Consider the following 25,588-nt stretch of genomic DNA (forward strand, 5'->3'; position numbering starts at 1 on the left):
ACGTCATGTGACCGGAAGTGGGGCAGGCAGCGATGCAGCTGACGATACACGCAGGAGTGGAATGGTGGTGACAGCGGCGCTCGGGCGACGTCATGTGACCGGAAGTGGTGCGGGCAGGCAAAACATTGCGCACGCGGGAGAAGGAGGAGGATGGCGGGATTTGCGGAGGGCGACGCCTGGGCTCTGGAGCCCGTGGTGAACCAATGGGTGCTGGACTACTTCTTCCAGCTGGCCGTGCTGGCTTTCAGGAGCGGTCGCCATGACGACTTCACGGAGCTCCGGGATGTTGTGTCAGGTGACTGGAGGGGGGCGGGGCTGTGTCTAGTCGGGTCACTCTGGGACTTGTAGTCCCTCCCTTGGGCTGGGTGTTGGAACCTCCGAAGAGAACCCGTCACACCTTTCTGGTGATCGCTGTGCAGCACCGGGGTCTGAGCCGGTCACACAGGGGGGCGCTCTCACAGGCGTTGTGTTGCTAGGCAACTATTGTGAGACAAAAAAAAAAAAAAATGGCGTTTATCCCTGGCGCAGCGCGCCGCAACGCGTGTGGAGGTTTTGTTGCTTTGCGGGGTGTTGGCGCGGTTTTACCATTTTGCTCACAGAGCCGTTTTCTCAGAATATCCCCTCCCCACCATATGATCTTTGTTTTTTTTTTTTTTTTTTTTTGGTGACCGGTTCTCTTTAACCGCTTCCCCCCCCCCCCTATAGTAAAAATGACGGGCCGGACGGGAGCACGCTATTATCGTGGGAGGAAGTCATGTGACCGCCCCTTTACCGTGTGATCGTTGTGACCAATCACATGTCGCAGCTACCGCAATGGCACGTGAACGGGCGCCATTCAGAAAAATGATGATCACCGTAATAAACAATCGGTGAAAAAAAACATTTTTTTTTGTTTTTTTTTGTTTCGTGTTATAAAATGTTGTACATAAGTAATTTTTCTCCTTCACTGATGAGGGGGCACTAATGAGGGGGCACTGATAGGCTTTACTGATGGGCGTTGATCGGCACCTTTAAAGTTCATCCCTGGTGGTCCTGGGTGAGCATCCTCAGGGGGGCTGTGCTGATTGATTATCAGCCTAGCCCCCCTGAGGATTCCCACCCAGGGCCACCAGGGATGCTCAGCCAGGGCCACCAGGGATGCTCAGCCAGGGCCACCAGGGATTCCCACCCTGGGCCACCAGGGATGCTCAGCCAGGGCCACCAGGGATGCTCAGCCAGGGCCACCAGGGATGCTCAGCCAGGGCCACCAGGGATGCTCAGCCAGGGCCACCAGGGATGCTCAGCCAGGGCCACCAGGGATGCTCAGCCAGGGCCACCAGGGATTCCCACCCAGGGCCACCAGGGATTCCCACCCAGGGCCACCAGGGATGCTCAGCCAGGGCCACCAGGGATGCCCACACTCACTCAGGACCACCAGGGATGAACTTTAAAGCCTGCGAGTGCCTCCTCATCAGTGCTGCATATCAGTGCCGCCTCATCATCAATGAAGGAGAAAAATTATTTATTTACAAAATTTTATAACACAAAACAAAAGAAAAACTTTTTTTTTTTTTATTCTTCAAAAAAATTTCTTTTTCCCCTGAAACAGTGTGTGTGTGTGTAACATAATATATATATATATATATATATATATATACTTTCAAGAAACTGACGTAATGGTGACTCTGGAGTGTTGGTTTATAAAAATATATGTTATAAATCTCAATTACTCCCATAAATTGGCACTTCTTATAAAGTGATTATTTTCTGTTTTTATTTCTAGTTTTAATCCAACGTCCCTTTAGAACAATGGAGAAGAACTCGCAGGTCCTGCGCATCATGCAATGCTTTTCCCGCATTGAGGAAGGGGACGATCCAGGTGAGTCTCTGGGCTGATCTCCACCTGCCGGCGTTACTTCTCACTTATGCTGGCCATACACTATACAGAAAATCGGCCGAACCCATTTTCGAAAAACGAACGTTCGACCGTGACCGCAAACGATCGTGCCATCATATAATGTCCGATAATCTGTTCGGTGGACATGAATAAATAATTTTGTGTTCGTTTTTTTACATATACCTAGTGCAGGCAGTTCGGACGGGAAACACATTAACCTTGCAATTTATCGTACGTTCGGCAGAAATTTTCCAAACATGCCGTTCGTTTTTTTTCCACAAAAACGTCACAAACGATTATCGATTTGTACCCACTAACTTGCCGAAAAACGAACGAAGTGTCCATACGAACCGATTTTTCGTATAGTGTATGGCCAGCATAAGGCTCGGATCACTAATATGTGATGGGGGAAAACACAGCGAATCCCGTGTGTTTCCTGCACTGCATTAAAATCGCAGAGTGAACCGTAGGCCATAGAATATGCCATTTTCTTTCCTTCAACCACGTGTTGTAAGAAATAAAATTGCTTGATTTTCCCCCCATCAACACAATCGGTGTCCCTCCCACGGCGCTATTGTGTTCTTATAACGGGATGTTTCCCAGCCGCCCAGAATACAGCTGTAGCTGCCAGGATTCAAACAAAAACAGGCTGGTTGTACTGAAGTCTGTCGGTTAGTTCGACTTCAGTACAACCAGCCTGACTATTGATGGATCGAATTTGGCCTGTTCCTGCTGAACTGATCCGTCCATAGCCGGCTTAACACCATCTGGTCAAAATTGTTCCCTCTCCTTTCCTGTCACCTATACTACCGCTTAGAGCCGGCCATAGATGGATAGAAAAGTGAGAGACTGATTGTTCGATTATCGTATGGTTTGTGTGCTTACTGCAACAGTCACTTTCCATTTCAAGATTGAAAATGAACGAATGTACGTGTTTGGATTTTTTTTAACAAACGATTTTCTAATGGTTTGTAGGTCAATTGTTTGATACAATACAAAAAATTGATCGATACAATACAAAAAAAATTAAGTGAAAAATTAAAAAAAAATTAAGTGAAATGAGCAGTAGGGTAATAGTAGAAATCGATTGAAAAAAACAAATGCTCAATGTTGAAAATGATCAGAAAAATGTTGAACTTCGCTGGAAAATTTCCAATACAATGGTTGGACCATCGAATGCTAGATCTAAAAAAAAAAATAAATTCAGTTTTTGTTCAAATTTTCTTTAATTTTTCGATATCTTTGGCCAGCTTAACCACTTTTTGACCAGTCACGTTCCTGGTACTTCAGTGAACTTCAAGTGATTATACTGGGATGATTTGCAGCTGCAGGCATCACCCCGGTACTGTTTTTTTTAGAGCAGACCGTCAGCTCTTTTGTAAAAGGAATCCTAGCAGCCAACTAGCTGCTGGGTTGCTATTACAAGCAGTAGGAGGTGACGTCCCCCGCTTGCTGCTTCCTTCTGCAGCTTTACTTGGAATCTAGTGTCCCACCAGGAGTCACGATCGACTAGCTGGAGCTTTCGCCGGCTGATCAGAGAGACGAACAAAGAACGGGGTCGGGTTTGTTCGGCTCCCGGCTATGGCAACCCAGAAGCGACCATATGACATCACTTCCAGTTTACCCGCATGTAAATGCCGCCATTTTCAAAAGTCAAAAGCATTCGAACACACCGGTCTTTGTGCGATCAAATGCTTATAGGGGCAGAGGAAGGAATTTAGGGTCTTTATAGACTGCAGATCTCTGCGTAAAGAGCACCTGTTACATGCCTATTGCTGTTACATTCCTTGTGACAGCAATAAAAATGATTTAAAAAGAAAGAAAAAATTAAAGTAAATCGACAGTGTCAAAAAAAAAAAAAAAAAAAAAAGGAAAAAGTTAAACATTAAAAAAAAAAAAAAAAATGTAAAGTCCCCACATGATTGGACTAGAGTACTTGTTAATATCATTATTGTACTCATTTCTTTTTTTTTCTTCTGCTGTAAATCAAAGTGGAATAAATGTGGAAGACCTTCATCTCCAATACTCTACAGATTCCTTCATGTTTTTAGCAATTTCTGGTTGTGTTCTGAGAGACGGAAGCTCTCTGCAGTTTCTGATAATCTCGGACTCGTTCGATATCTTCACATCTCGGAGGGTTGTGTCGTTTCCTGTACACCGCACTCAGAATGACTCTTGTGGTTTTTCTTCCTCCACCTCAGACTGCGTCTTCGATCAGGAAAGCAATGAGACGCCCCTGGAATCAGCTGTAGAAGTTCTTAATCTGGCGGACAATGAGATGACGCTGGATAAAAATGCAATGAAAAGCAATCTGCAAATGTTAAAAGAGGCGGTGAGTATTGCTACATTTACTACACATCCACATTACTATTACAGAGGGAAGGGGCTGCTTGTGACATTAGCAAAGAACATAAAACATATTGCCATAACATACAAGCAAAACTAAAGCTGAACTTCAGGCTGATCAAAGTAAAAAGAATTCTAAAAAAAAAAGTGCGCTTACCGCTAAATTATGTATAAATCATATACACGAGTAGATGAACAACAAACCATATGATGAATAGTATGTAACTCAATCCCAAAAAGTGCAAATTAAAAAAAAAAAAAATCTGTGCAACACAATCACAAAAAAATAAAGTGCTAAAAATGTTATTTATGTAACTTAATCCAAAAATTGCAAGTAAATAGTATATACAGGAAGTCTCCCAGTTACCAACATCCGACTTGCGAACGACTCTTACTTACGAATGGGACGGCGGGCACATTCGACAGAACCTTTTCGATGGCGGGCACATTTGACGGAACATCGGATAACGACATATCTGCCGTTCTGCCCATGCTGTTCCAACTTGCAAACATATTCGACTTAAGAACAAACCTACAGTCCCTAGCCCGTTCATAACTCGGGGACTGCCTGTATGCAACCAAATCCCAAATAATAAATTGCAAATGAAATATCTGCACTCATTGGGAGTGAGATATATAAGTTAGTAGATATAAATACTAGGGGTCGAGCAGTATCGTTATCGGCTGATACAATACAGATTTTTCGACCACCTTTCAGGCCGATAGCTGGTATTAGTTGCTGATATTTTGTACATTTAAAGTTTTTATTTTTACACCGTTCTTTTAATTTTTAATTTTTTTTATTGCTGTCACAAGGAATGTAACATCTTTGTGACAGTAATAGGCAGTGACAGGTACTCCTTCCTTTTTTTTTTTTTTTTTTTTTTTTTTTTTTAATAAAGGGATCGGGGGTCTGTAAGACCCCCAAACCCCTCCTCTGCACTTGAAAGTATTGAAAACAACAACTTGAAGCAATATTCAGTAACTTCGGTACGTTTCTGACCGATACTTCGAAAAATGTGTATATCGGCCCCCGATAATTGGTCACGATGATAATTGGTCGACCCCCTAATAAATACATGTAACACCGTCCCAAAAAGGTAAATTGTAGAAAGTAAAAAATCCCAATGACGGCAGATCAAATCTGGTGAGACTTTAAAGCGGAGTTCCACCCAAAAATGGAACTTCCGCTTTAAGTGAAGGTGACTCCCTGACATGCCACATTTGGCATGTCATTTTTTTGGGGGGGTGGGGGGGGGAGCGGATACCCTCTTTTTTTAGAGGGATGCAGCTCACTTCCTCCTGGGGCACCGCTGCACCGGAAGCAAGTTCCTCTCCCCCCTCCCTCTCGACAATCATCTGGGACACGTCACAGGTCCCAGATGATTGCCCATCCAGTCACAGTGCGCAGCGCGGCTCGTGCATACGCAGTGTGTGCCCGGCTGTGAAGCCACAGCCTGGCGTCCACAGTGACATTGCCGACGCCGCAGAGAAGAGGGGGAGAGGAGCGGGGGCTTCGTTCCCCACATCGCTGGACTGTGGGTCAGGTGAGTATCTGATTAATAAAATTCAGCAGATACACTTTTTGTAGCTGCTGACTTTTATATGGGTGGAATTTCGCTTAAACATTCTTGTGTCTGTCTCCTATGCAGGCGGTGGTGGCGTGTATAAAAAAGAAACAGTTTAGTAAAGCCAGCAATATCCTGAAGAAATACATTTCAAATAGCAATGAAACCAAGGTAAGCACTATGTGTTGTGTTTGTTTTTTTTCCCTCATTTTATCTTTCTATTTTTATCTTCTATTTTTATTTTAGGGTTGTCCCGATAACACTTTTGTAAGACCAATTACAAGTACCGATACTTTTTTTTTTTTTTCAAGTACTCACCGATACTTCTTTTTTTTTTTTTTTTTTTTTTTTTTTTTTTTAATGTCGTGACAGTTTAGTTTTGCCAACCTCCCACTGGTTTGTGAAACCAAAATTCCAGTGCAAACAGTCCTATTTGCTGTGATTACATGAACACTATAGATGCTAATTTTCAGATTTGAACACATCAAGATATATTTAGGCATTGATATTGTAGTTCACATTTCCATGCCAGTAATTTTAGTTACATGGTATTAACATTATATAGATAATTAGTATTTGACACATCAGCGCAGTACATACTATGTCTATTGCTTTCTATTCCCCAGGGAGCCCTCCCATTGCAGGAAGGGGGAGGGGGGGGGTCTAATCACACACTGACCTGCTTCAGTGGTGCCGGCCGTGTGTCTGTGCCTCTGTTTGGTGGTGGAGGTGGGGGGGGGAGGGGGTGCACTTACACACAAGGCAAGGGGAGAAGCCTCGCTGTGTACAGAGCCAAGCAGCTGCCAAGGAAAAGAACAGATCTGTGCGGGAGCCACACAGGACTCGCTGCTCCTGACTGGACTGTGGCAGGAATAGTGGAGCCTCGATGAGCTGAACTGAATGTGAGAGCTGCACTCAGCAGGAGGTGGGAGGACAGTGGGATGGGGGGAGCTGGGCTTGCTCACCTCTAATGCAGGCAGTTTCCTGAGCTGAAGGTCCACGGACATGTGGCCCGAGCCTGGTGACAGCTGGGGGGAGGGGAGGAGGAGCCGGAGAGGGGAATCCCGGGGACATGTGATTGGTTAAAGATGCGGCGGCCAAGCTCCTTAAAGGGGTTGTAAACCCTCCTTTGTTATTTTAAAAAAAAAAAAAAACATATCATACTGTATAGAAAGGTTTTCCCCAATGGGGGCTTTAAAACGGCAATAGAACAAAATCAAAGAAATTTTTTCTTAGTGATATGTAGAGAGTAGTTTATTTGAAAAATGTCCAATGTCATGATAGAATTGGATACAATATGTACAATAAAAAATCTGGTCCAATAATACAATACATGTTCCACAATGCGATAAAAGCCCCGACGCGTTTCGACCTAAGTACGTACTCTTCAGGGGGACAATTGGATCTAAAAAATATTACATATGTTCAGAATTAAAAAAGCATGTCGTCATACATCACATTGCATAAACCATAGTGGTATATTTACCGCTCAAGGGTTGAATGAATGTTCTATATTCAAAAATAATAGGAGCCATTGAAGAATCCGGAGGGATTGTAGGCCGCCCCCTAAAAAAAAAAAAAAAAAAAAAAAAAGTCTTTGATTTTGTTCTATTGCTGTTTTAAAGCCCCATTGGGGAAAACCTTTCTATACAAATTGTTTGCGGGGTGTGCAGCTCCTTTCATCTCTTCTAATGTGTCTTTCTCATATTGAACAAACATATCATACTTGCCTCCCGGTGCCCGGGTCATTGGATTTGATTGAGAGCAGCGGGAGCCAATGGCTGCACTGCTATAAATCTATACAATCAAAGAACCCTGGGCAGAGAGGTACAGCGCGGGAACGACGGGCCCAGGTGAGTAAAATGGGGGGGGGTTGGGGAGATCCTGCAGCACAGAAGAGGTGTGTAAAGGTCTCCCTGCATATACTCAAACTGTCATTTTTGTTAATAGTGGTTATAAATCGGCTTCGGGATATTAATTGCTGACCTTTTCAGAAACTGCGGGCGGAGCTACAATATATCATCTCGAAGAAGAACTCCAACCACCCCATGATAGCAAACTTTTCCCTGACCACCATCAAGCAGAAGACCTATGAAATGTTCGAGGAACGGATTAAGCAGATTCCATGTTTCCTGATGACGGTATGTAGACCTGGACTTCAATAGAGCCTGTCAGCAAATAAATAAAAGGGTGGATTTTACAAATGCAGTAGCACTCATTTTCCCCAGAGCCTTGTAAAAGCGGTAAAACTCTGCTGATTTCCATCATCCAATCATGTTCAAGAACACATTACTTTATTTTCCTTGCACCTGATGTGGTAAAGCTTCACTTTGTAAAGAATACACAATTTTACTAATCTCTGGGCGGATAATGAGTCCAACTGCAACTAGCAAAGTGCACACTCTATTTGCCTCTAGTAAATCCACCCCAAAGACCTCTGTTTTTAATTTTGGGGAAGTCTGGTAGCATCAATTTAAGATCAGATTTAAGCAGCTATGCACTAGGGCTGGGGAAAAAATCGATTTGAATCTTGAATGGAGTTGAGAGGTCAAAACGATTTAGATTTTTTTTTTTTCACCAGGACCAGCGCTGACACCACCCCGGTCCTGAGGAGCTGCGGGCAGGAGTTTTTAGGTGAGGCCGCGGCTTCGGCCTAGTCCGTGAGGCCGGACGCCGCGGATTAGGCTGAAGCCACGGCCTCGCCTAAAAACTCCTGCCCGCAGCTCTTCAGGACCGGCGCGGTGTCCATCAAAAAAAAAAAAGAATTTGAGTCGTGAATTGAGTTTTTTTTTTTTTTTTTTAAATCGCAGATTTTTTTGGGGAGAAAAAGGCCCAGCTCTACTATGCCCCCAGTATTCACATTGGGAAAGAGAGGGAAGTAGCACTTTAAGGCAATCAGGGGTTTGTTGCATTGAGCAGCGCTGTCCAATCACAAGCTGGACCAAGTCCAAAGCCGGCCATGGATGGTTCAAATCTCGGCCAGTTCAGGAGGGACCAACCAAGATTCAGTCCATCAATCGACTTCAGTACAATCAGCCTGTCAGATTTTGCAGTACTGCTAGTGGCTATAACTGCCAGCAGTGATAATTGTGTTCTGTTGGCAGGGAAGGCCCCCTACCAGCAGAACGCAACAGCACTGCAGGAGGGATTCCCCCATCAACACAATCAGTCACAAGCCATTTTTCTTTTCTGATACCCGTGGGTGCAAGAAAGAAAATTGTATTATCTGGCTTGCCTTGGGCTGCTCATACACTGAATGAATAAAAACTAAAACCAATTCCTTCATCCATGCTGTACAGTGCAGATAGACCAATACTCCTGCTGGACTATTGTATTCTGCCTTAAAAAAAAAAAGAAAGATTGGTTAAAGTGGAGCTCCGGTTTCAAATACCTTGCTGGACAGGCACAGGCTGCAGGGACTCCCCGTGTCTCACCTACTTTGCACAAGAGCTTCATGTAAGGCATTTGGCACTCCTCTAAAGCTGCCATTTGTAACCAGAAATGTGTTTTAGCCACTCGACCTTCGGAAGCTTTACCCCCCTTCATGACCAGGCCATTTTTTGCAATACTGCACTGCTTCGCTTTAACTGACGATTGCGCAGTCGTGCGACGCTGTACACAAAAATGATGTTCTTTTATTGGGAAAAAAAAAATTATGTCTTTTTTTTTCCCCCACAAATAGAGCTTTCTTTTGGTGGTATTAGCTCACCGCTGCGTCTTTTTTTTTTTTTTTTTTTTTTTTTTTACACTATAAACGAAGACAATTTTGAAAACACTTTTTTACTTTCTGGGTTAAACATATCCAAAAAAAAATATGTTAAACATCGAATTTCTTCATCAATTTAGGTCAATATGTACTCTGCTACATATTTTTGGTAAAAAAAATCCCAATAAGTGTATATTGGTGGCGATCAGCGACTTATAAAACTGCGATATTGCGGCAGACAATCGGACACTGACTGACACTTTTTTGGGAACCAGTGACACCAGTACAGTGACCACTACTAAAAAATATACATTGTCACTGTACTAATGACACTGGCTGGGAAGGGGTTATCAGGTAAGATCAAAGAGATAAATGTGTGCCTAGCCGGTGTTTTCTTACTGTGGAGAAGGGTGTTTTTTAGGGTAGGGCATGGATCCGTGTCTTCCCTCCGGACAGAATGGCGATCTGCCTTACTTAGACAGACCGCCGTTCAGTCCACGCATATCGGCTCCCTCTGTGAATAGTCACAGGGGGTGCCAGCCGCCAACGGCGCGCATTATTGCCTGCTACCTGGAAGTGCATGATCACGTGTGTGTGTGTGTGTGTGTGTGTGTGTGTGTGTATATGTATGTATATATATATATATATATATATATATATATATATATGATTACTTGTTCTCTTCATGAACGCTTTAATAATGTGTTTATTTTATGTTTCAAGCTTGCTCAGAAAGACAACTCTGAGTTAAACGTAACGCCTGGTGGACCCCGTGTTGCAGACACAGAAGCTCAGCAGGAAGTGGAGGAGCCCCCCAATAATACCCCAAGTTCATCAGATATGGATGTTACAAGTCCCCAGCAACTGAAAGAGTTTAAGACGCCAACTGAAGTAAGGTGGGTATTTTATAACATGTAAGTGACTTTGTTACAGACGTGAAAAAAAAAAAAAAAGTTAAAGTGGTTGTAACAGCTAAAGGGATGTTACCTTCATGTATTCTATGCATGAAGGTAATAAACCTTGTGGGTGCAGCTGCCCCCACAGCCCCCCTAATACTCACCTGAGCCCCATCTTGATCCATGTGCACTGGAGCCTTGGCTGTCCAGGGATTCCCTCTCCACATTTGCTGAGGCAGCAGTGGGAGACCGTTGGCTCCCACTGCTGTCAATCACATCCAGTGAGCCAATGAGGAGAGAGCAGGGGGCTGGGCCGAGCTGTGGCTCTTTGTGTCTCAGGGATGAGGAGCGAGCATGCACCAGTGCCCACCATAGCAAGTGGTTTGCTATGGGGGGGGGGGGCACTGGTAAAGGGGGAGGAGCCAGGTGCGCCAGCAGGGTACCCAAGAAAAAGGATTGTGGCTGCTCTGTGCAAAAAAAAAAAAGCCAAACATTAATACTTGTCCTAGTGCTTATGCCAATCTTTGTTGCAGAGTTAAAAATTCCTAAAGAATCTTCTGAAAGTGTTGGATGCCTGATCCTCCTTCCTTGATTCGCTCTGGTTCATTTCGCTGCCCCCCCCCCTTAGACACAGTAGTGATGTAGAGACTGGCTGGACAAGCCATAGAGAACAAAGAGGGACCAGGTGTAGAACAAAAGTTTTTTTCTGTTAGCAATATAGAGCAAAGATCGGCTGTGCAGACACCAGGGAAGAAAGTATTATCTGTCTTTTACATGCTTTCTTTGTTCCTTTTTTTTTTTCTCTCAAAAGTGACAGTCATATTACCCACTTCAGCCCATGACCAGCCCATTTTTTTGTTATTGAGCACTGCACTATTTTAATTGCGCATTCATGCAACACTGTACCCATAATTCATATAGTTTTTTTTTTTTTTCACACAAATAGAGCTTTATTTTGGTGGTATTTGATCACCAATATTTTTTTTTTATTATATAAATGACAAAAAGGACGAAATAATAAAAAAATAAAAAAAAGTTACTTTCTGCTATAAAACATATCCAATAAAAGAATACAAATCACATTTCTTCATAATTTTAGGCCAAAATGTATTCCGCTACATGTCTTTAATAAAAAAAAAAAAAAAAATCCCAATAAATGTATATTGATTTGGTTTGTGTGAAAGTTATTGCGACTACAAATTATGGTAGTTATACAGGAATGTTTTTATTTTTACTTATTTTTTACTACTAATGGATGTGATCAGTGACTTATAGTGAGACCGCAAAAGTGCGGTGGGAAGACTGACACTAACTTGACACTGCGTGTGAACTGATACGGGCATCACCAGTGACACAAATTCAGTGATAATACTATTCACTGTACTAATGACACTGGCTGGGAAGGTGTTAACATCTTGGGTAATCAAGGGGTTAAATGTGTACCTAAACTATGTGTGATGTGTGCTGCTTTTTACTAAAGATCTCTTTGTTTCTTATCCCTGGTTTGCAACAGAGACAGAGATCGTTCCTTCTGTACAGAGCTCTGTGTTGATTGTCAACACGGGGCTCTGGTCTGTGATTGGACAAAGCCGATCAGCAGGTCCCAGCCATGAATCATTGGCTGGGACCTGCTGACAAACATGACGGAAGTCGGCGAGGGTGCACATGCGTGCCCTGAACCTGGAAGAGGGCAGCGATGTTAGATGTAGGTCACTATGCCTGTAGGACAGGGGTGTCCAATCTTTTTTCCAAGAGGGCCAGATTTGATGAATAGAACATGCTTGAGGGCCGACCATTTTGCCTGACATTCTTAAACCATTAAAATTTGGTCTAAGTGTGTCCATCCGAGCACTAATACACGGCCCAACAAGAATTCTCTTGCCTTTGTGCTGTGTGTGGTGAATAGATGAGCTTGGGCGTGTTATTTGGATATACCGGATTTAATCTGCTTATAACACGCACCTTCACTTTAAAAATGAAGTTTCAGGAAAAAAAATCTTAAATTTTAAATAAAGAACTGTGAAGCAAAATAAGGGTCAGTGCCCATCAATGCAGCCTAATCAGTGCCCATCTGCGGCCCCCACTCCATTGCCATGAATGTGGCCCCCACTGTATTGACATGAATGCAGCCCCCACCGTATTGACATGAATGCAGCCCCCACCACATTAACATGAATGCAGCCCCCACCGTATTGACATGAATGCAGCCCCCACCGTATTGACATGAATGCAGCCCCCACCACATTCACATGAATGCAGCCCCCACCACATTCACATGAATGCAGCCCCCACCGTATTGACATGAATGCAGCCCCCACCGTATTGACATGAATGCAGCCCCCACCGTATTGACATGAATGCAGCCCCCACCGTATTGACATGAATGCAGCCCCCACCACATTGACATGAATGCAGCCCCCACCGTATTGACATGAATGCAGCCCCCACCGTATTGACATGAATGCAGCCCCCACCGTATTGACATGAATGCAGCCCCCACCACATTCACATGAATGCAGCCCCCACCACATTCACATGAATGCAGCCCCCACATTGACATGAATGCAGCCCCCACCACATTGACATAAATACGGCAGCCCCCACCACATTGACATGAATGCAGACTCACCATTGCTGTCAGTGCAGCCTGATTCATGTCCATCTGCAGCCTTGGAGGAGACAGGGAGGGGGCGGGACGAGCGCCCACAGATATACAGGAGAAATTCCTGTTTACACGGCGGCCTCTTTAATTGAAAGTCCCGCCTCCTATGATGGACAAAACAATTGTCCAATGGCAGCGCAGGAGACGGGACTTCCTTTTACACAGGACGCCGTGTAAACAGGAAATTCTCCTGTATCCTGTACGGCGCTTGTCCCGCCCCCTCCAAGGCAGCCAGCATATCTATCTTTTATGGCCCCCGGCGCTCGGGGATTCGTTGGGGGCCACAAAAGATATATATGTCAAAATTACCAGGCGGGCCGTCCGAAACCGGACCGCGGGCCGCGATTGGCCCGCGGGCCGGACTTTGGACATGCCTGCTGTAGGAGCTACCCGTAGTGGTTAAGGTCCTCGCCATTCTCAGCCTCACATATGTGTGAGATAAAGGCACCAAGTAGCTCCTCCTGGCTGAGCAACCAAGCGGTGCCTGAAGTTCACAGGGAGCCCCTGCAAACAGCCGGCGGCAGAAGGAAAGGCGTTGGCCCTTGGGGATCCAGACATGGGCCCTCCCCACCTTGAGGGGCGAACATTTCTGTGGTACCGAATGAGGTTTTAGAATTGGTGGCCTCTTGGACCTAAAGTCATTTCTTAGGTTTGCTATAAGCAGGCACTGGTCTATTTTTCTGGGTACTAACCCAACCATCATCCATTTCTCCTGCCTTTAGGTCAGAAATAGACCGCGGCCCGGTTTATAGCCTTTCCGCCATAAAATCCACATGGAGATCACTATGTGAAGATCCGCACCCAGAGGCTAAATTCAGGGAACTTTGCGAGTCGCCTTTCTCTAAACGAGCCGCCCCCTCCCAAACTCCCTCTGCCGAAACCCTCACCAGTAAGAGGCCTCCTGCTTGCACCCCTAGGGAGGACTTGTCATCTTCAGAAGAACTTGGACAGCCCGGTCCTGCAATGACTCTCCACCAGCTGGTCATGGAGCCCGACAGTCAGCAGGAGAATGAGATCGAAGAGGAGAGACCGAGCAAAGCTCCTTCCCCAAAAATTCAGAGCGCCAACTCAACTGTGCGAAGATTGTTCACTTCACCCCCAACAAACAAGAAGCGAAAACAGTGAGTAACTTTTTATAACGTTTTAAAAAAAATAAACTCCGTAATAAAATGCTGCTTCTTTTTATTAATATTACGTTTGTTGTGGAGTCACACATGACAAACAATCTGATGGGTTCTAATGGAGGGGCTATGTGAATTGTAAATTATTCATAAAGGGGGGGGGGGGGTGATGAATTATAAATAGAATTCAGATATAGCGCCTCCTGCCGTTATGGCAAATTTAATGAACTTTTATCAACAATATTAATTGAGTTCAGACTATTCGGGAAAATATACTCGCTACAATGTAACGCTCCTGAGTTCTCTGAGCTAATGTGATGTATTATACCAAATATAAATTATTTGTAAGCTGGTAGATGAATAAGTATAATTTATTTATATACAATGAATATTTATACAGATGCAATTCAAAAAGTGAAACTCGTATTATATGGATTCATTACACACAGAGTGATAGATTTCAAGCATTTCTTTCTTTTAATTTGGATGATTATGGATTACAGCGAGTGACACCCCAAAATTCTGTATCTTAGAAAATTAGAATATTACATAAGTCCAATAAAAAAAAAAAAAAAAAAAAAAAAGGATTTTTAATACAGAAATGTTGTCTTAGTGAGAAGTCTGTCCATGTACAGTATATAGTATACACTCAATACTTGGTCGGGGGTCCTTTTGCATGAATTACGGCATCTATGCGGCGTGGCATGGAGGTGATCAGTCTGTGGCACTGCTGAGGTGTTATGGAAGGTCAGGTTGCTTTGATAGCGACCTTCAGCTCATCTGCATTGTTGGGTCTGGTGTCTCATCTTCCTCTTCACCATACCTCACAGATTCTCTATGGGATTTAGGTCAGGCGAGTTTGCTGGCCAATCAAGCACAGTGATCTCATGATCATGTGACCAGGTATTGGTAGTTTTGGAAGTGTGGGAGGGGCCAAGTCCTGCTGGAAAATGAAATCATCATCTCCATAAAGCTGATCAGCAGAGGGAAGCATGAAGTACTCTAGAATTTCCTGCCAGAGGGCTGAGCTGACTTTGGACTTGATAAAACACAGAGGACCAACACCAGCAGATGACATGACTCCCCAAATCATCACTGACTGGAAAGTTCACACTGGACCTCATGCAACTTGGATTCTGTGTCTCTCCACTCCTCCTCCAGACTCTGGGACCCTGATTTCCAAATGAAATGCAAAAATTAATTTCATACGAAAAGAGGACTTTGGACCACTAAGCAACAGTCCAGTCCGTTTTCTCCTTAGCCCAGGTAAGACGCTTCTGACGTTGTCTCTGGTTCAGGATTGGCTTGACACAAGGAATGCAACAGTTGTAGCCCATGTCCTGGATACATCTGTGTGTGGTGGCTCTTTCGAAGCACTGACACCAGCCGTAATCCACTCCTTGTGAACCTTCTGCAAATTCTTGAATGGCTTTTTGCTTCACAATCCACTGGGATGAATTAGAGCGGGGACTGCGAGCCAGGCCTTCTCGTCCAACATCAGTGCCTGGCCACACAAATGCTCTTCTGGAATCAAACATTCCCATAGACACACTCCTAAACCTTGTGGACAACCTTCACAGAAGAGTTGAAGCTGTTATAGCGGCAAATGATGGGCCAACTCAATATTGAACCCTACGGACTAAGACTGGGATGCCATTAAAATTCATGTGTGTGTAAAGGCAGGCGTCACAATACTTTTGGTAATATAGTGTATGTCTATTCCCTGAAACACTCTGTTTCATCCGATTTAATGACTGACTAGTAATTTCACACCTGAATTTCATGGTCTCAATAAACATTGGGTTTTTGCCGAAGATAGATTAGGATACATTACAAACTGCGCTCTCTCAACCCCATAACAACAAAACCTACATATAGATAAATAATGTCCATAAAGAGTAAAATACATTTTGGTGCTGACTACAAATAAGTCCAAAAGTGAAGATATAACACTAAAAATAAACGTGCTCTTCCTCTCCCCCCAAAGGTATAGGCGTGCCACCGACTCGCCAGAGATTCATGACTTCTATTACAGGAAGTCCTACAGCGCCTTTTTGTCCTCAACTGGCATGTTATTTCATCAGGCTCTGGAGTCAGGATCTCTGGTGTATCAAAGAAAATGATCTGTGCACCTAGATAAGTAGACACCCGGATGCACAAACTCTGCATATGGCTCAATCACATACAGAGAAGGAAAGAGGAGCCTCTCATAGTGTAGTCCATTAGATTTAATGAGTAACAGCATAAAAAATGCTCCAACACTGAGTAAAAGGTTCAGGCATTAAAATGAAAATGAATACGCAGATTTGCGTTCCACCTGCGCGTAGAAGTGACATGTCACAGAGGTCCCGCCTAATGCGTTTTGTCAGCAATATATGACGTCATCAGGGCACTGTGCCAAATGTGCTGAGGCCATACCGCTGCATTTTAAATGGACCCCTAAGACTTATTTAATTGCTGAGTTTTCTGAAATTGCCTTGTGCTTCTGGACTGCTAACTGTAAAACCTGCTGTCTTCGCAGTGATGCTTTAAGCAAATCCAACTTAGAGGAAGAGCAAGACACGTGGAGTGAAGAGGATGAACTGTTCAGGTCAAGAAGTAAGTTTGGTGCTGTCTACAGCAGGAGGGCAACATTTGATTCTCCATAGGCCAAGACACTGTTCACCCCCCTAAATTGCAGAGCAACTGGAGTGATTCAGCTCTCTGGCCACTCTGCTCTGCTAGGGGGCAGTGTGGTCTTCTTTTCTTCGTTCTTCCTCCTCCTCTCTATGATTGGGCAGGAGGAGGAGAGGGACAGCACAGTGGCTGCATGTGATGAATCGATAAAGGACAATCCGCAACTCCATACATGCTCTTTAAATCAGTCCAAATTTATTGTATCTCCATAAAAGTACAGCAGAGGTAGACGTGTTTCAGCCGCAACAGCCTTGTTGACAACATTAATGTACCAAAAAACAGCACAAAATATATACTTGTAAAAAAACACTCCCCCCCCCCCCCCCCCCCCCTTTATTAGTCACAGAGACTTCCAATTAGCCTCTTAATCCTCAAATTGATACAATGAGACCAGAAGAAAAGGAGGAGTGAAAGGTATTCTTTAGGAAAGCAAACCACAATAAGAATAAAAAATAAAGATAGAATGTATGTAAGTCATGATAATAAAAATTTAATTTGATAAACAATAATTTAAATGGCCAGGGGGGGGGGAACAAGGTAGGACGACAGAATATGAGAAGTGGTGGAAGATAAAAGGGGGGGAAAAAAAATATTATATATATATTTATTGGCGTATAACACTCACTTTTTCACCATGAAAAACGGGTGCAAATAGCGTGTGCGTGTTATACTCCAATACTTAAATTTTAGCTGCCTCGGAGGGGACAGGGAGGGGGGCCTGACGAGAGCCGTCAGAATACATACAGTTTGAATCTCCTGTTTACTTGGCAACCTCTGTAATAGGAAGTCCCGTCTCCTGGGCCACCATTGGACCACTGTTCTGTCTATCATAGGAGATTCTCACTGTATCTCTATGTAATCTGTCGGAGCTCGTCCCGCCCCCCTCCCTGTCCCCTCTAGGCTGCAGATGGGCATCGATCAGGCTGCACTGATGGCAATGGCGAGGCTGCTGCATTGATGGCAATGGTGAAGCTGCTGCATTGATGGCAATGGCGAGGCTGCAGATGGGCACTGACCCTTATTTTGCTTCAAAGTTCCTTATTTAAAATTTAAGTTTTTTCCCCTGAAACTTCCCTCTTAAAATGAATGTAAGTGTTATACGCCGATAAATACGGGTATATATATAATTTTTTTATTTTTTTTTTTTTTTATAAATTTTATTTTTTTTTCTATTTACATTATGACTAGTGTAAATGTAAATCCAGGTCCCACCTGGGGTTGAACCTCAGGTGGGACCTGGATTTACATTTACGCTAGTAAATATTCTGTTGTCCTACTCTGTTCTCCCCCTGGCCATTTACATTTATTGTTTATCAAATTTTATTTTTATTCTCATGAGTTACATAAATTCTATCTTTATTTTTTATTCTTATTGTGGTTTGCTTTCCTAAAGAATAACTTTCAATCCTCCTTTCCTTCTGGTCTCATTGTATCAATTTGAGGATTAAGAGCCTAATTGGAAGTCTCTGTAACCAATGGGGGGGGGTAGGGAGTGTTTTTTACATATAAGTATATATTTTGTGCCGTTTTTTGCTCATTAATGTTGTGAACAAGGCCGTTGCGGCTGAAATGCGCCTACCTCTGCTGTACTTTTATCTTTTATGGCGATACAATAAATTTGGACTGATTTAAAGAGCATGTATGGAGTTGCGGATTGTCCTTTATGGATTCATATTGGCAGCTGAGCAACTGCACACATTCTGCACCGGACAACTCGGGAGGAGTCTCATTAACTTGGGGTAGTAGCACTTTTCTTTGTTTATGGACAGTGGCTTCATGTGACTCTACAGCCTCAGAGTCCAGCATTGGATCCCCAGAGGCATAGTGATAGTTATGCTCCCAGCACTATGTAAACTGTAAATTTAAAGAGAAGTCCACGAGGTGGCATGCACCTTGTTGGTCTTAACCCATACTTTATCCAGAACATTTTACAAAGTAACTGAATTCCTAGAGTTTAGCTATAAATAAGAGATAAACAAGCGAATATGGTATTTGTTTTCCTGCTTTTTTTGTTTTTTCTTTTCTTAAAGGGGTCTGCACCCCTCTAATGTGTCATGTTACTTGTCACTCAGCGTTGGTCATCTGGTGCATGGTAAAGGGACCGATCAATGGCTTCATCTGAACACTTGTTCTGCAGAGATCATACAACCATTAAATCGTCAGTATTTTCCACTGAAACATGATGTAAAAAAATAGGATGGAGGACAAACGCCTAAAACAACATCTGTCAGGGGTGGGAAAATGCATTCAGAAGGCTGCCAGATTTATTTATTTATTTTTATTCTGCATAATGGCTTCTGTCGGCATAATTCTATATAACAGAAATGTTCAAATATTTTACAGATCAGAAAGCTGCGAGAGCCAATAACACAACCACCAATGGAATTAGAAAACAGGTAAGCTGAACTGTAAGTAGCGGACAAGCTACAGGCAACACCCAGGTGGCAAGCGGTGGCCCTGGCATACTTGGCTTTTAGAAATAATGACTCCAATACAGAGGAAACAACAAAACAATTGGATAGAATGGTGATTAACCACTTAGGGACCGGAAGGATTTGCCCCCTTCATGACCAGGCCAATTTTTGTGATATGGCACTGCGTCGCTTTAACTGACAATTTCGCGGTCGTGTGACATTCTACATTGAGGTCCTTTTTTTTCCCCTCAAATAGAGCTCTCTTTTGGTGGTATTTGATCACCTCTGCGGTTTTTATTTTTTGCACTATAAAGAAAAAAAGCGACAATTTTGAAAAAAACAAACAATTTTTTACTTTTTGCTATAATAAACATCCCCCCCCCAAAAAAAAACAAAAAACAAATTTCATCAGTTTAGGCTATGTATTCCTCTACATGTTTTTGGTAAAAAAAAATCGCAATAAGCAGGTGGAACTGCTAAACAAGTGCAGAGTTAGACCAAGAATCCAACTCTTACAGAAGTGTCAGATTCTGAAGATTCTTCGGCCAACATTTTTTTTATTGACTTCACCAGAGATCAGCGGGATAGGCAACTGGATAGGTAAGTATTAAATGTCTACATATTTGATAAAGTGACTTCTGATCCTGACCTGTTGATCCTGCCAGTATTGGTGCTGAAAAAGCTGGTTGTCAATGTTGTATTTTTTTTTTTTTTCTTTTTCTGGGCACCATTCTCTCTCTCTCTAAAACCCCCCACCCCCCACCCCCATCGCAGAATATGCAGTTCACTGGCCACAGCTGATCCCCTTATCTCTATACTTGTTTTTAGGTCCGCATCTCAAACGGTATTGCAGCCAAAGCATCTGCATAATCCACATGTGTCCAAGACAAGTCTAGTGGATAGAATGTGGTCCACCAGACCATTTTTTGTGGTCCTTGCACCCAGGGATTTTTGTTTTTCAGCTGAAATGTGGCAGCATTCTGTTTCCGCCACCCCTGGCTTGCACCCTCCTCTCGCCGCTCACCACTGCCAATTGTAAACACAGAAAAGAGAGATGAGGGCTGTGGAGGGAGATATGTGCAGGGGTGGAAATGGGACAGAATGGTGCAGAGGTCAGAGCCGAGGAGTGGTGATAGTGAGATGTGGGCAGCTGAAATCTCTGTATGTAGCACACCCCTGAACTCTGCATTCTGTACATAGGGCACCCCTGAACTCTGTACATAGGGCACCCCTGAACCCTGCATTCTGTGCATAGGGCACCCCTGAACCCTGCATTCTGTGCATAGGGCACCCCCTGAACACTGCACATAGGGCACCTCTGAACCCTGCACTCTGTACATAGGGCACCTCTGAACCCTGCACTCTGTACATAGGGCACCTCTGAACCCTGCACTCTGTACATAGGGCACCTCTGAACCCTGCACTCTGTACATAGGGCACCTCTGAACCCTGCACTCTGTACATAGGGCACCTCTGAACCCTGCACTCTGTACATAGGGCACCTCTGAACCCTGCACTCTGTACATAGGGCACCTCTGAACCCTGCACTCTGTACATAGGGCACCTCTGAACCCTGCACTCTGTACATAGGGCACCTCTGAACCCTGCACTCTGTACATAGGGCACCTCTGAACCCTGCACTCTGTACATAGGGCACCCCTGAACCCTGCACTCTGTACATAGGGCACCCCTGAACCCTGCACTCTGTACATAGGGCACCCCTGAACCCTGCACTCTGTACATAGGGCACCCCTGAACCCTGCACTCTGTACATAGGGCACCCCTGAACCCTGCACTCTGTACATAGGGCACCCCTGAACCCTGCACTCTGTACATAGGGCACCCCTGAACCCTGCACTCTGTACATAGGGCACCCCTGAACCCTGCACTCTGTACATAGGGCACCCCTGAACCCTGCACTCTGTACATAGGGCACCCCTGAACCCTGCACTCTGTACATAGGGCACCCCTGAACCCTGCACTCTGTACATAGGGCACCCCTGAACCCTGCACTCTGTACATAGGGCACCCCTGAACCCTGCACTCTGTACATAGGGCACCCCTGAACCCTGCACTCTGTACATAGGGCACCCCTGAACCCTGCACTCTGTACATAGGGCACCCCTGAACCCTGCACTCTGTACATAGGGCACCCCTGAACCCTGCACTCTGTACATAGGGCACCCCTGAACCCTGCACTCTGTACATAGGGCACCCCTGAACCCTGCACTCTGTACATAGGGCACCCCTGAACCCTGCACTCTGTACATAGGGCACCCCTGAACCCTGCACTCTGTACATAGGGCACCCCTGAACCCTGCACTCTGTACATAGGGCACCCCTGAACCCTGCACTCTGTACATAGGGCACCCCTGAACCCTGCACTCTGTACATAGGGCACCCCTGAACCCTGCACTCTGTACATAGGGCACCCCTGAACCCTGCACTCTGTACATAGGGCACCCCTGAACCCTGCACTCTGTACATAGGGCACCCCTGAACCCTGCACTCTGTACATAGGGCACCCCTGAACCCTGCACTCTGTACATAGGGCACCCCTGAACCCTGCACTCTGTACATAGCTCAGATCGGTGAAGGGGCGTGGTTGAGTTCCTGCTGAAAGAAAAAAGCCCTGAATACATTTATATAATCTTACAGATACAACCGGCCCTTTGAGGGCAACCATAATGCTGATGCGGCCCGTAATGAAATTGAATTTGACACCCCTGGCATAATTCATCAACTAGCATAAGGAGAGCAAAAAGGAGAGTTCAACGATGGCAGCCTCAATTCTTTTGTAATGACAGATTCCCTTTAGATATATTGACATTCAGTTATACTGCATATAGGGTGGTGTTTGCAAAAATGCTACAATATTATTATACCTTTTCATATGTACATCAAACTTTTTCTTGTCTTTCAGAAATGGACTGTAGAGGAAACGGAATGGATTAAACTCGGAGTGCAGGAACTAGGTGAAGGCAACTGGGCTAAAATACTGAAAAAATTCCCTTTCCATAACCGGACTGGTGTTATGATTAAGGACAGGTGGAGGACAATGAAAAAACTCTCTATTGTATAATAGTCCCAGCCCAATTCCTACCCAATTTTATGGCGTCATTTTGTAACCGAAGAAGAGATACCTGAGCTATTGCACACGGCGGACAGATATTCACCAGCCGTTTCTTTATCCTGAGCCTTCGGAGACACCAATACAATTTTCAGTGTAACATTTTTATAGAATATCGTCTCCTAAGTGACTGCAGGATATGGTGGTTTTGGGGCTTTGTCTCCTTTGGGAATAGGCACCTGTGTGCTGGGGGGAATCATACTTCAGTCCATTCTTTATACACTCTTCATAGTTTTTTTGCACACATTGATACGTAAGTTGCGGGCCGGTCAAAAAATCTATTTCTTTGGATTCACGTATCTCACCTGTCAAGACCCTACGTCGTGTGATCCACCAAGACCGACCCTACGTCGTGTGATCCACCAAGACCGACCCTACGTCGTGTGATCCACCAAGACCGACCCTACGTCGTGTGATCCACCAAGACCGACCCTACGTCGTGTGATCCACCAAGACCGACCCTACGTCGTGTGATCCACCAAGACCGACCCTACGTCGTGTGATCCACCAAGACCGACCCTACGTCGTGTGATCCACCAAGACCGACCCTACGTCGTGTGATCCACCAAGACCGACCCTACGTCGTGTGATCCACCAAGACCGACCCTACGTCGTGTGATCCACCAAGACCGACCCTACGTCGTGTGATCCACCAAGACCGACCCTACGTCGTGTGATCCACCAAGACCGACCCTACGTCGTGTGATCCACCAAGACCGACCCTACGTCGTGTGATCCACCAAGACCGACCCTACGTCGTGTGATCCACCAAGACCGACCCTACGTCGTGTGATCCACCAAGACCGACCCTACGTCGTGTGATCCACCAAGACCGACCCTACGTCGTGTGATCCACCAAGACCGACCCTACGTCGTGTGATCCACCAAGACCGACCCTACGTCGTGTGATCCACCAAGACCGACCCTACGTCGTGTGATCCACCAAGACCGACCCTACGTCGTGTGATCCACCAAGACCGACCCTACGTCGTGTGATCCACCAAGACCGACCCTACATCAGATGAAAAGGAAAACTCTATTTACGGAAAATCTATGCATTTACTGCCAAAATTGAATTCAGTGAGGCTGTTTGGTTAGGGATATGGACGCCGCTGTTGCTCACTTGTTTATTTAAAGAAGTCTTAACAAAACACTTTGACACCATAGTGCTAAGGGATTCTTGAGAAAGGGAATGGACTGTGGTGGATGGTGACCATTAGCTCTCTCCCAAGACAGGAATGTTCTGCCAATGCTGCCCTCTGGAGATCGGGGAAATCTTGAATAACACAAAAAAAAACAGAAAGGCGCACAGGCCTAGTGCATTACCGTCAACACTTTGTTAGAATATAAAAACGGACATGCACATACTTACAAGAGCCAAGGTATGCCAGTGTTGTACAAAACCCAGGAGACAATAGTATTCCAGAAGGTCCTGACACGAGACACCACTGCTGAGGTGTTTCGAGGACCGTGCCCTGTTCTTTAGAACAAACCAAGCAACTTACTCTGAGGAAAAGAGCGTGTCCCTCGAAACACGTCAGTGGTAATTTGATACCTGTGTTTTTTACGCTGTTGTACCTTGGTTCATGTAAGTATGTACTCGTCTGTTTTTATATTCTAACAAAGTGTTGACGGCAATGCACTAGGCCTGTGCGGCCTTCTGTTTTTTGTTTTTGTGTTTTTATTTTTTAAAGAAGTGCTTGTTCCATCCTTATACTTCCTATTTGTTTGAGTTAGTGGCCCGAAAGAAGAATGGACCATATCCGGTCCACCAACGCCTGATACAGGCATGATTGTTCAGGTCAGTAGCTCGCCAAATAGTAGAGGAAGGATAGAAATGTTGGCCTTAGGGAAATGAACTGTCCAAGATAAATGAGCTCCCTTATTTGTACCTAGACAGGTTTCCTTTATGGTCATTGTTGAAAACTCTGCCCACAGTGTAATATAAAAATATATATTTTTTTATTATCAGTATTCTTTTTCTTTTTTGTTTTGATTTGTCCATGTATTATTGTCTTGTCCTTTTTTAATACAGAAGTTTGTGTCAGTTGTTTATTAATCAATAAACTGCAGGAGTTTATTGTACAGGAATAGATGTGTGAGTGGCTGTTGGTTTGTGTGGTTTCTATGGCTGTGTATTGAGGGGTTAGGGATGCATTTTACTGACAGATATCTCAGGCTTTTTATTGTGCTAATGAGGGGACTAAATCAGGGGTGCCCAACCGCTGGCCCATGGGCCACATGTGGCCTGCAGAGCCCTCTGATGTGGCCCACGACCTCCTGCTCTGCGTTGTTGGGTCGATAAGCCCAGATAGCGGGTTCCCGATCCAGAATCCCAGAGCATCAGAGTTCTAAATGGAACCGGTGCTAGAGGAAGCACGGCTGTCTAGGGAGCAGAGCCGTATAAGCCGATGGTTTCCGTATAGTGCCAGCTCCTGTCTCAGGCGGTGTGATACCTCCTTGCCTTATCTCTTCTGCACCGGTTACTGAGGTGCTTTTAAACTGATCCGCAGGTAGAGCGCAGTACTCCTGCAGGTTACCTGCACTGAGCCATAGACTTCTGTCATTACCTGTACTGAGCCACAGACTCCTGTCATTACCTGTACTGAGCCATAGACTCCTGTCATTACCTGCACTGAGCCATAGACTCCTGTCATTACCTGTACTGAGCCACAGACTCCTGTCATTACCTGTACTGAGCCATAGACTTCTGTCATTACCTGCACTGAGCCATAGACTCCTGTCATTACCTGCACTGAGCCATAGACTCCTGTCATTACCTGCACTGAGCCATAGACTCCTGTCATTACCTGCACTGAGCCATAGACTCCTGTCATTACCTGCACTGAGCCATAGACTCCTGTCATTACCTGCACTGAGCCATAGACTCCTGTCATTACCTGTACTGAGCCATAGACTCCTGTCATTACCTGCACTGAGCCATAGACTCCTGTCATTACCTGCACTGAGCCATAGACTCCTGTCATTACCTGCACTGAGCCATAGACTCCTGTCATTACCTGCACTGAGCCATAGACTCCTGTCATTACCTGCACTGAGCCATAGACTCCTGTCATTACCTGCACTGAGCCATAGACTCCTGTCATTACCTGCACTGAGCCATAGACTCCTGTCATTACCTGCACTGAGCCATAGACTCCTGTCATTACCTGCACCGAGCCATAGACTCCTG

At 44.8% G+C, this 25,588-nt stretch overlaps 1 protein-coding gene across 2 annotated transcripts; it reads left to right on the forward strand.

Annotated features, from left to right (window-relative positions):
• On the forward strand, positions 1-24,486 carry TERF2 (telomeric repeat binding factor 2). Of its 2 annotated transcripts, none has more exons than XM_073605929.1 (10): positions 1-295; positions 1,763-1,858; positions 4,078-4,208; positions 5,875-5,961; positions 7,785-7,931; positions 10,220-10,392; positions 13,777-14,175; positions 16,697-16,773; positions 19,195-19,247; positions 22,189-24,486. In XM_073605929.1, exons 1-10 carry the CDS (start codon positions 151-153, stop codon positions 22,345-22,347), a joined length of 1,467 nt encoding a protein of 488 aa, XP_073462030.1. In that variant the 5' UTR covers positions 1-150; the 3' UTR covers positions 22,348-24,486. The 2 variants fall into 2 exon arrangements, with proteins under 2 accessions (XP_073462030.1, XP_073462031.1); XM_073605930.1 differs by having other exon boundaries at positions 3-295; positions 13,972-14,175.
• The last annotated feature ends 1,102 nt before the right edge of the window (positions 24,487-25,588 follow it).

Source organism: Aquarana catesbeiana, linkage group LG11, assembly GCF_042186555.1.
Source record: "Aquarana catesbeiana isolate 2022-GZ linkage group LG11, ASM4218655v1, whole genome shotgun sequence".
Lineage (NCBI taxonomy): Eukaryota > Metazoa > Chordata > Amphibia > Anura > Ranidae > Aquarana > Aquarana catesbeiana.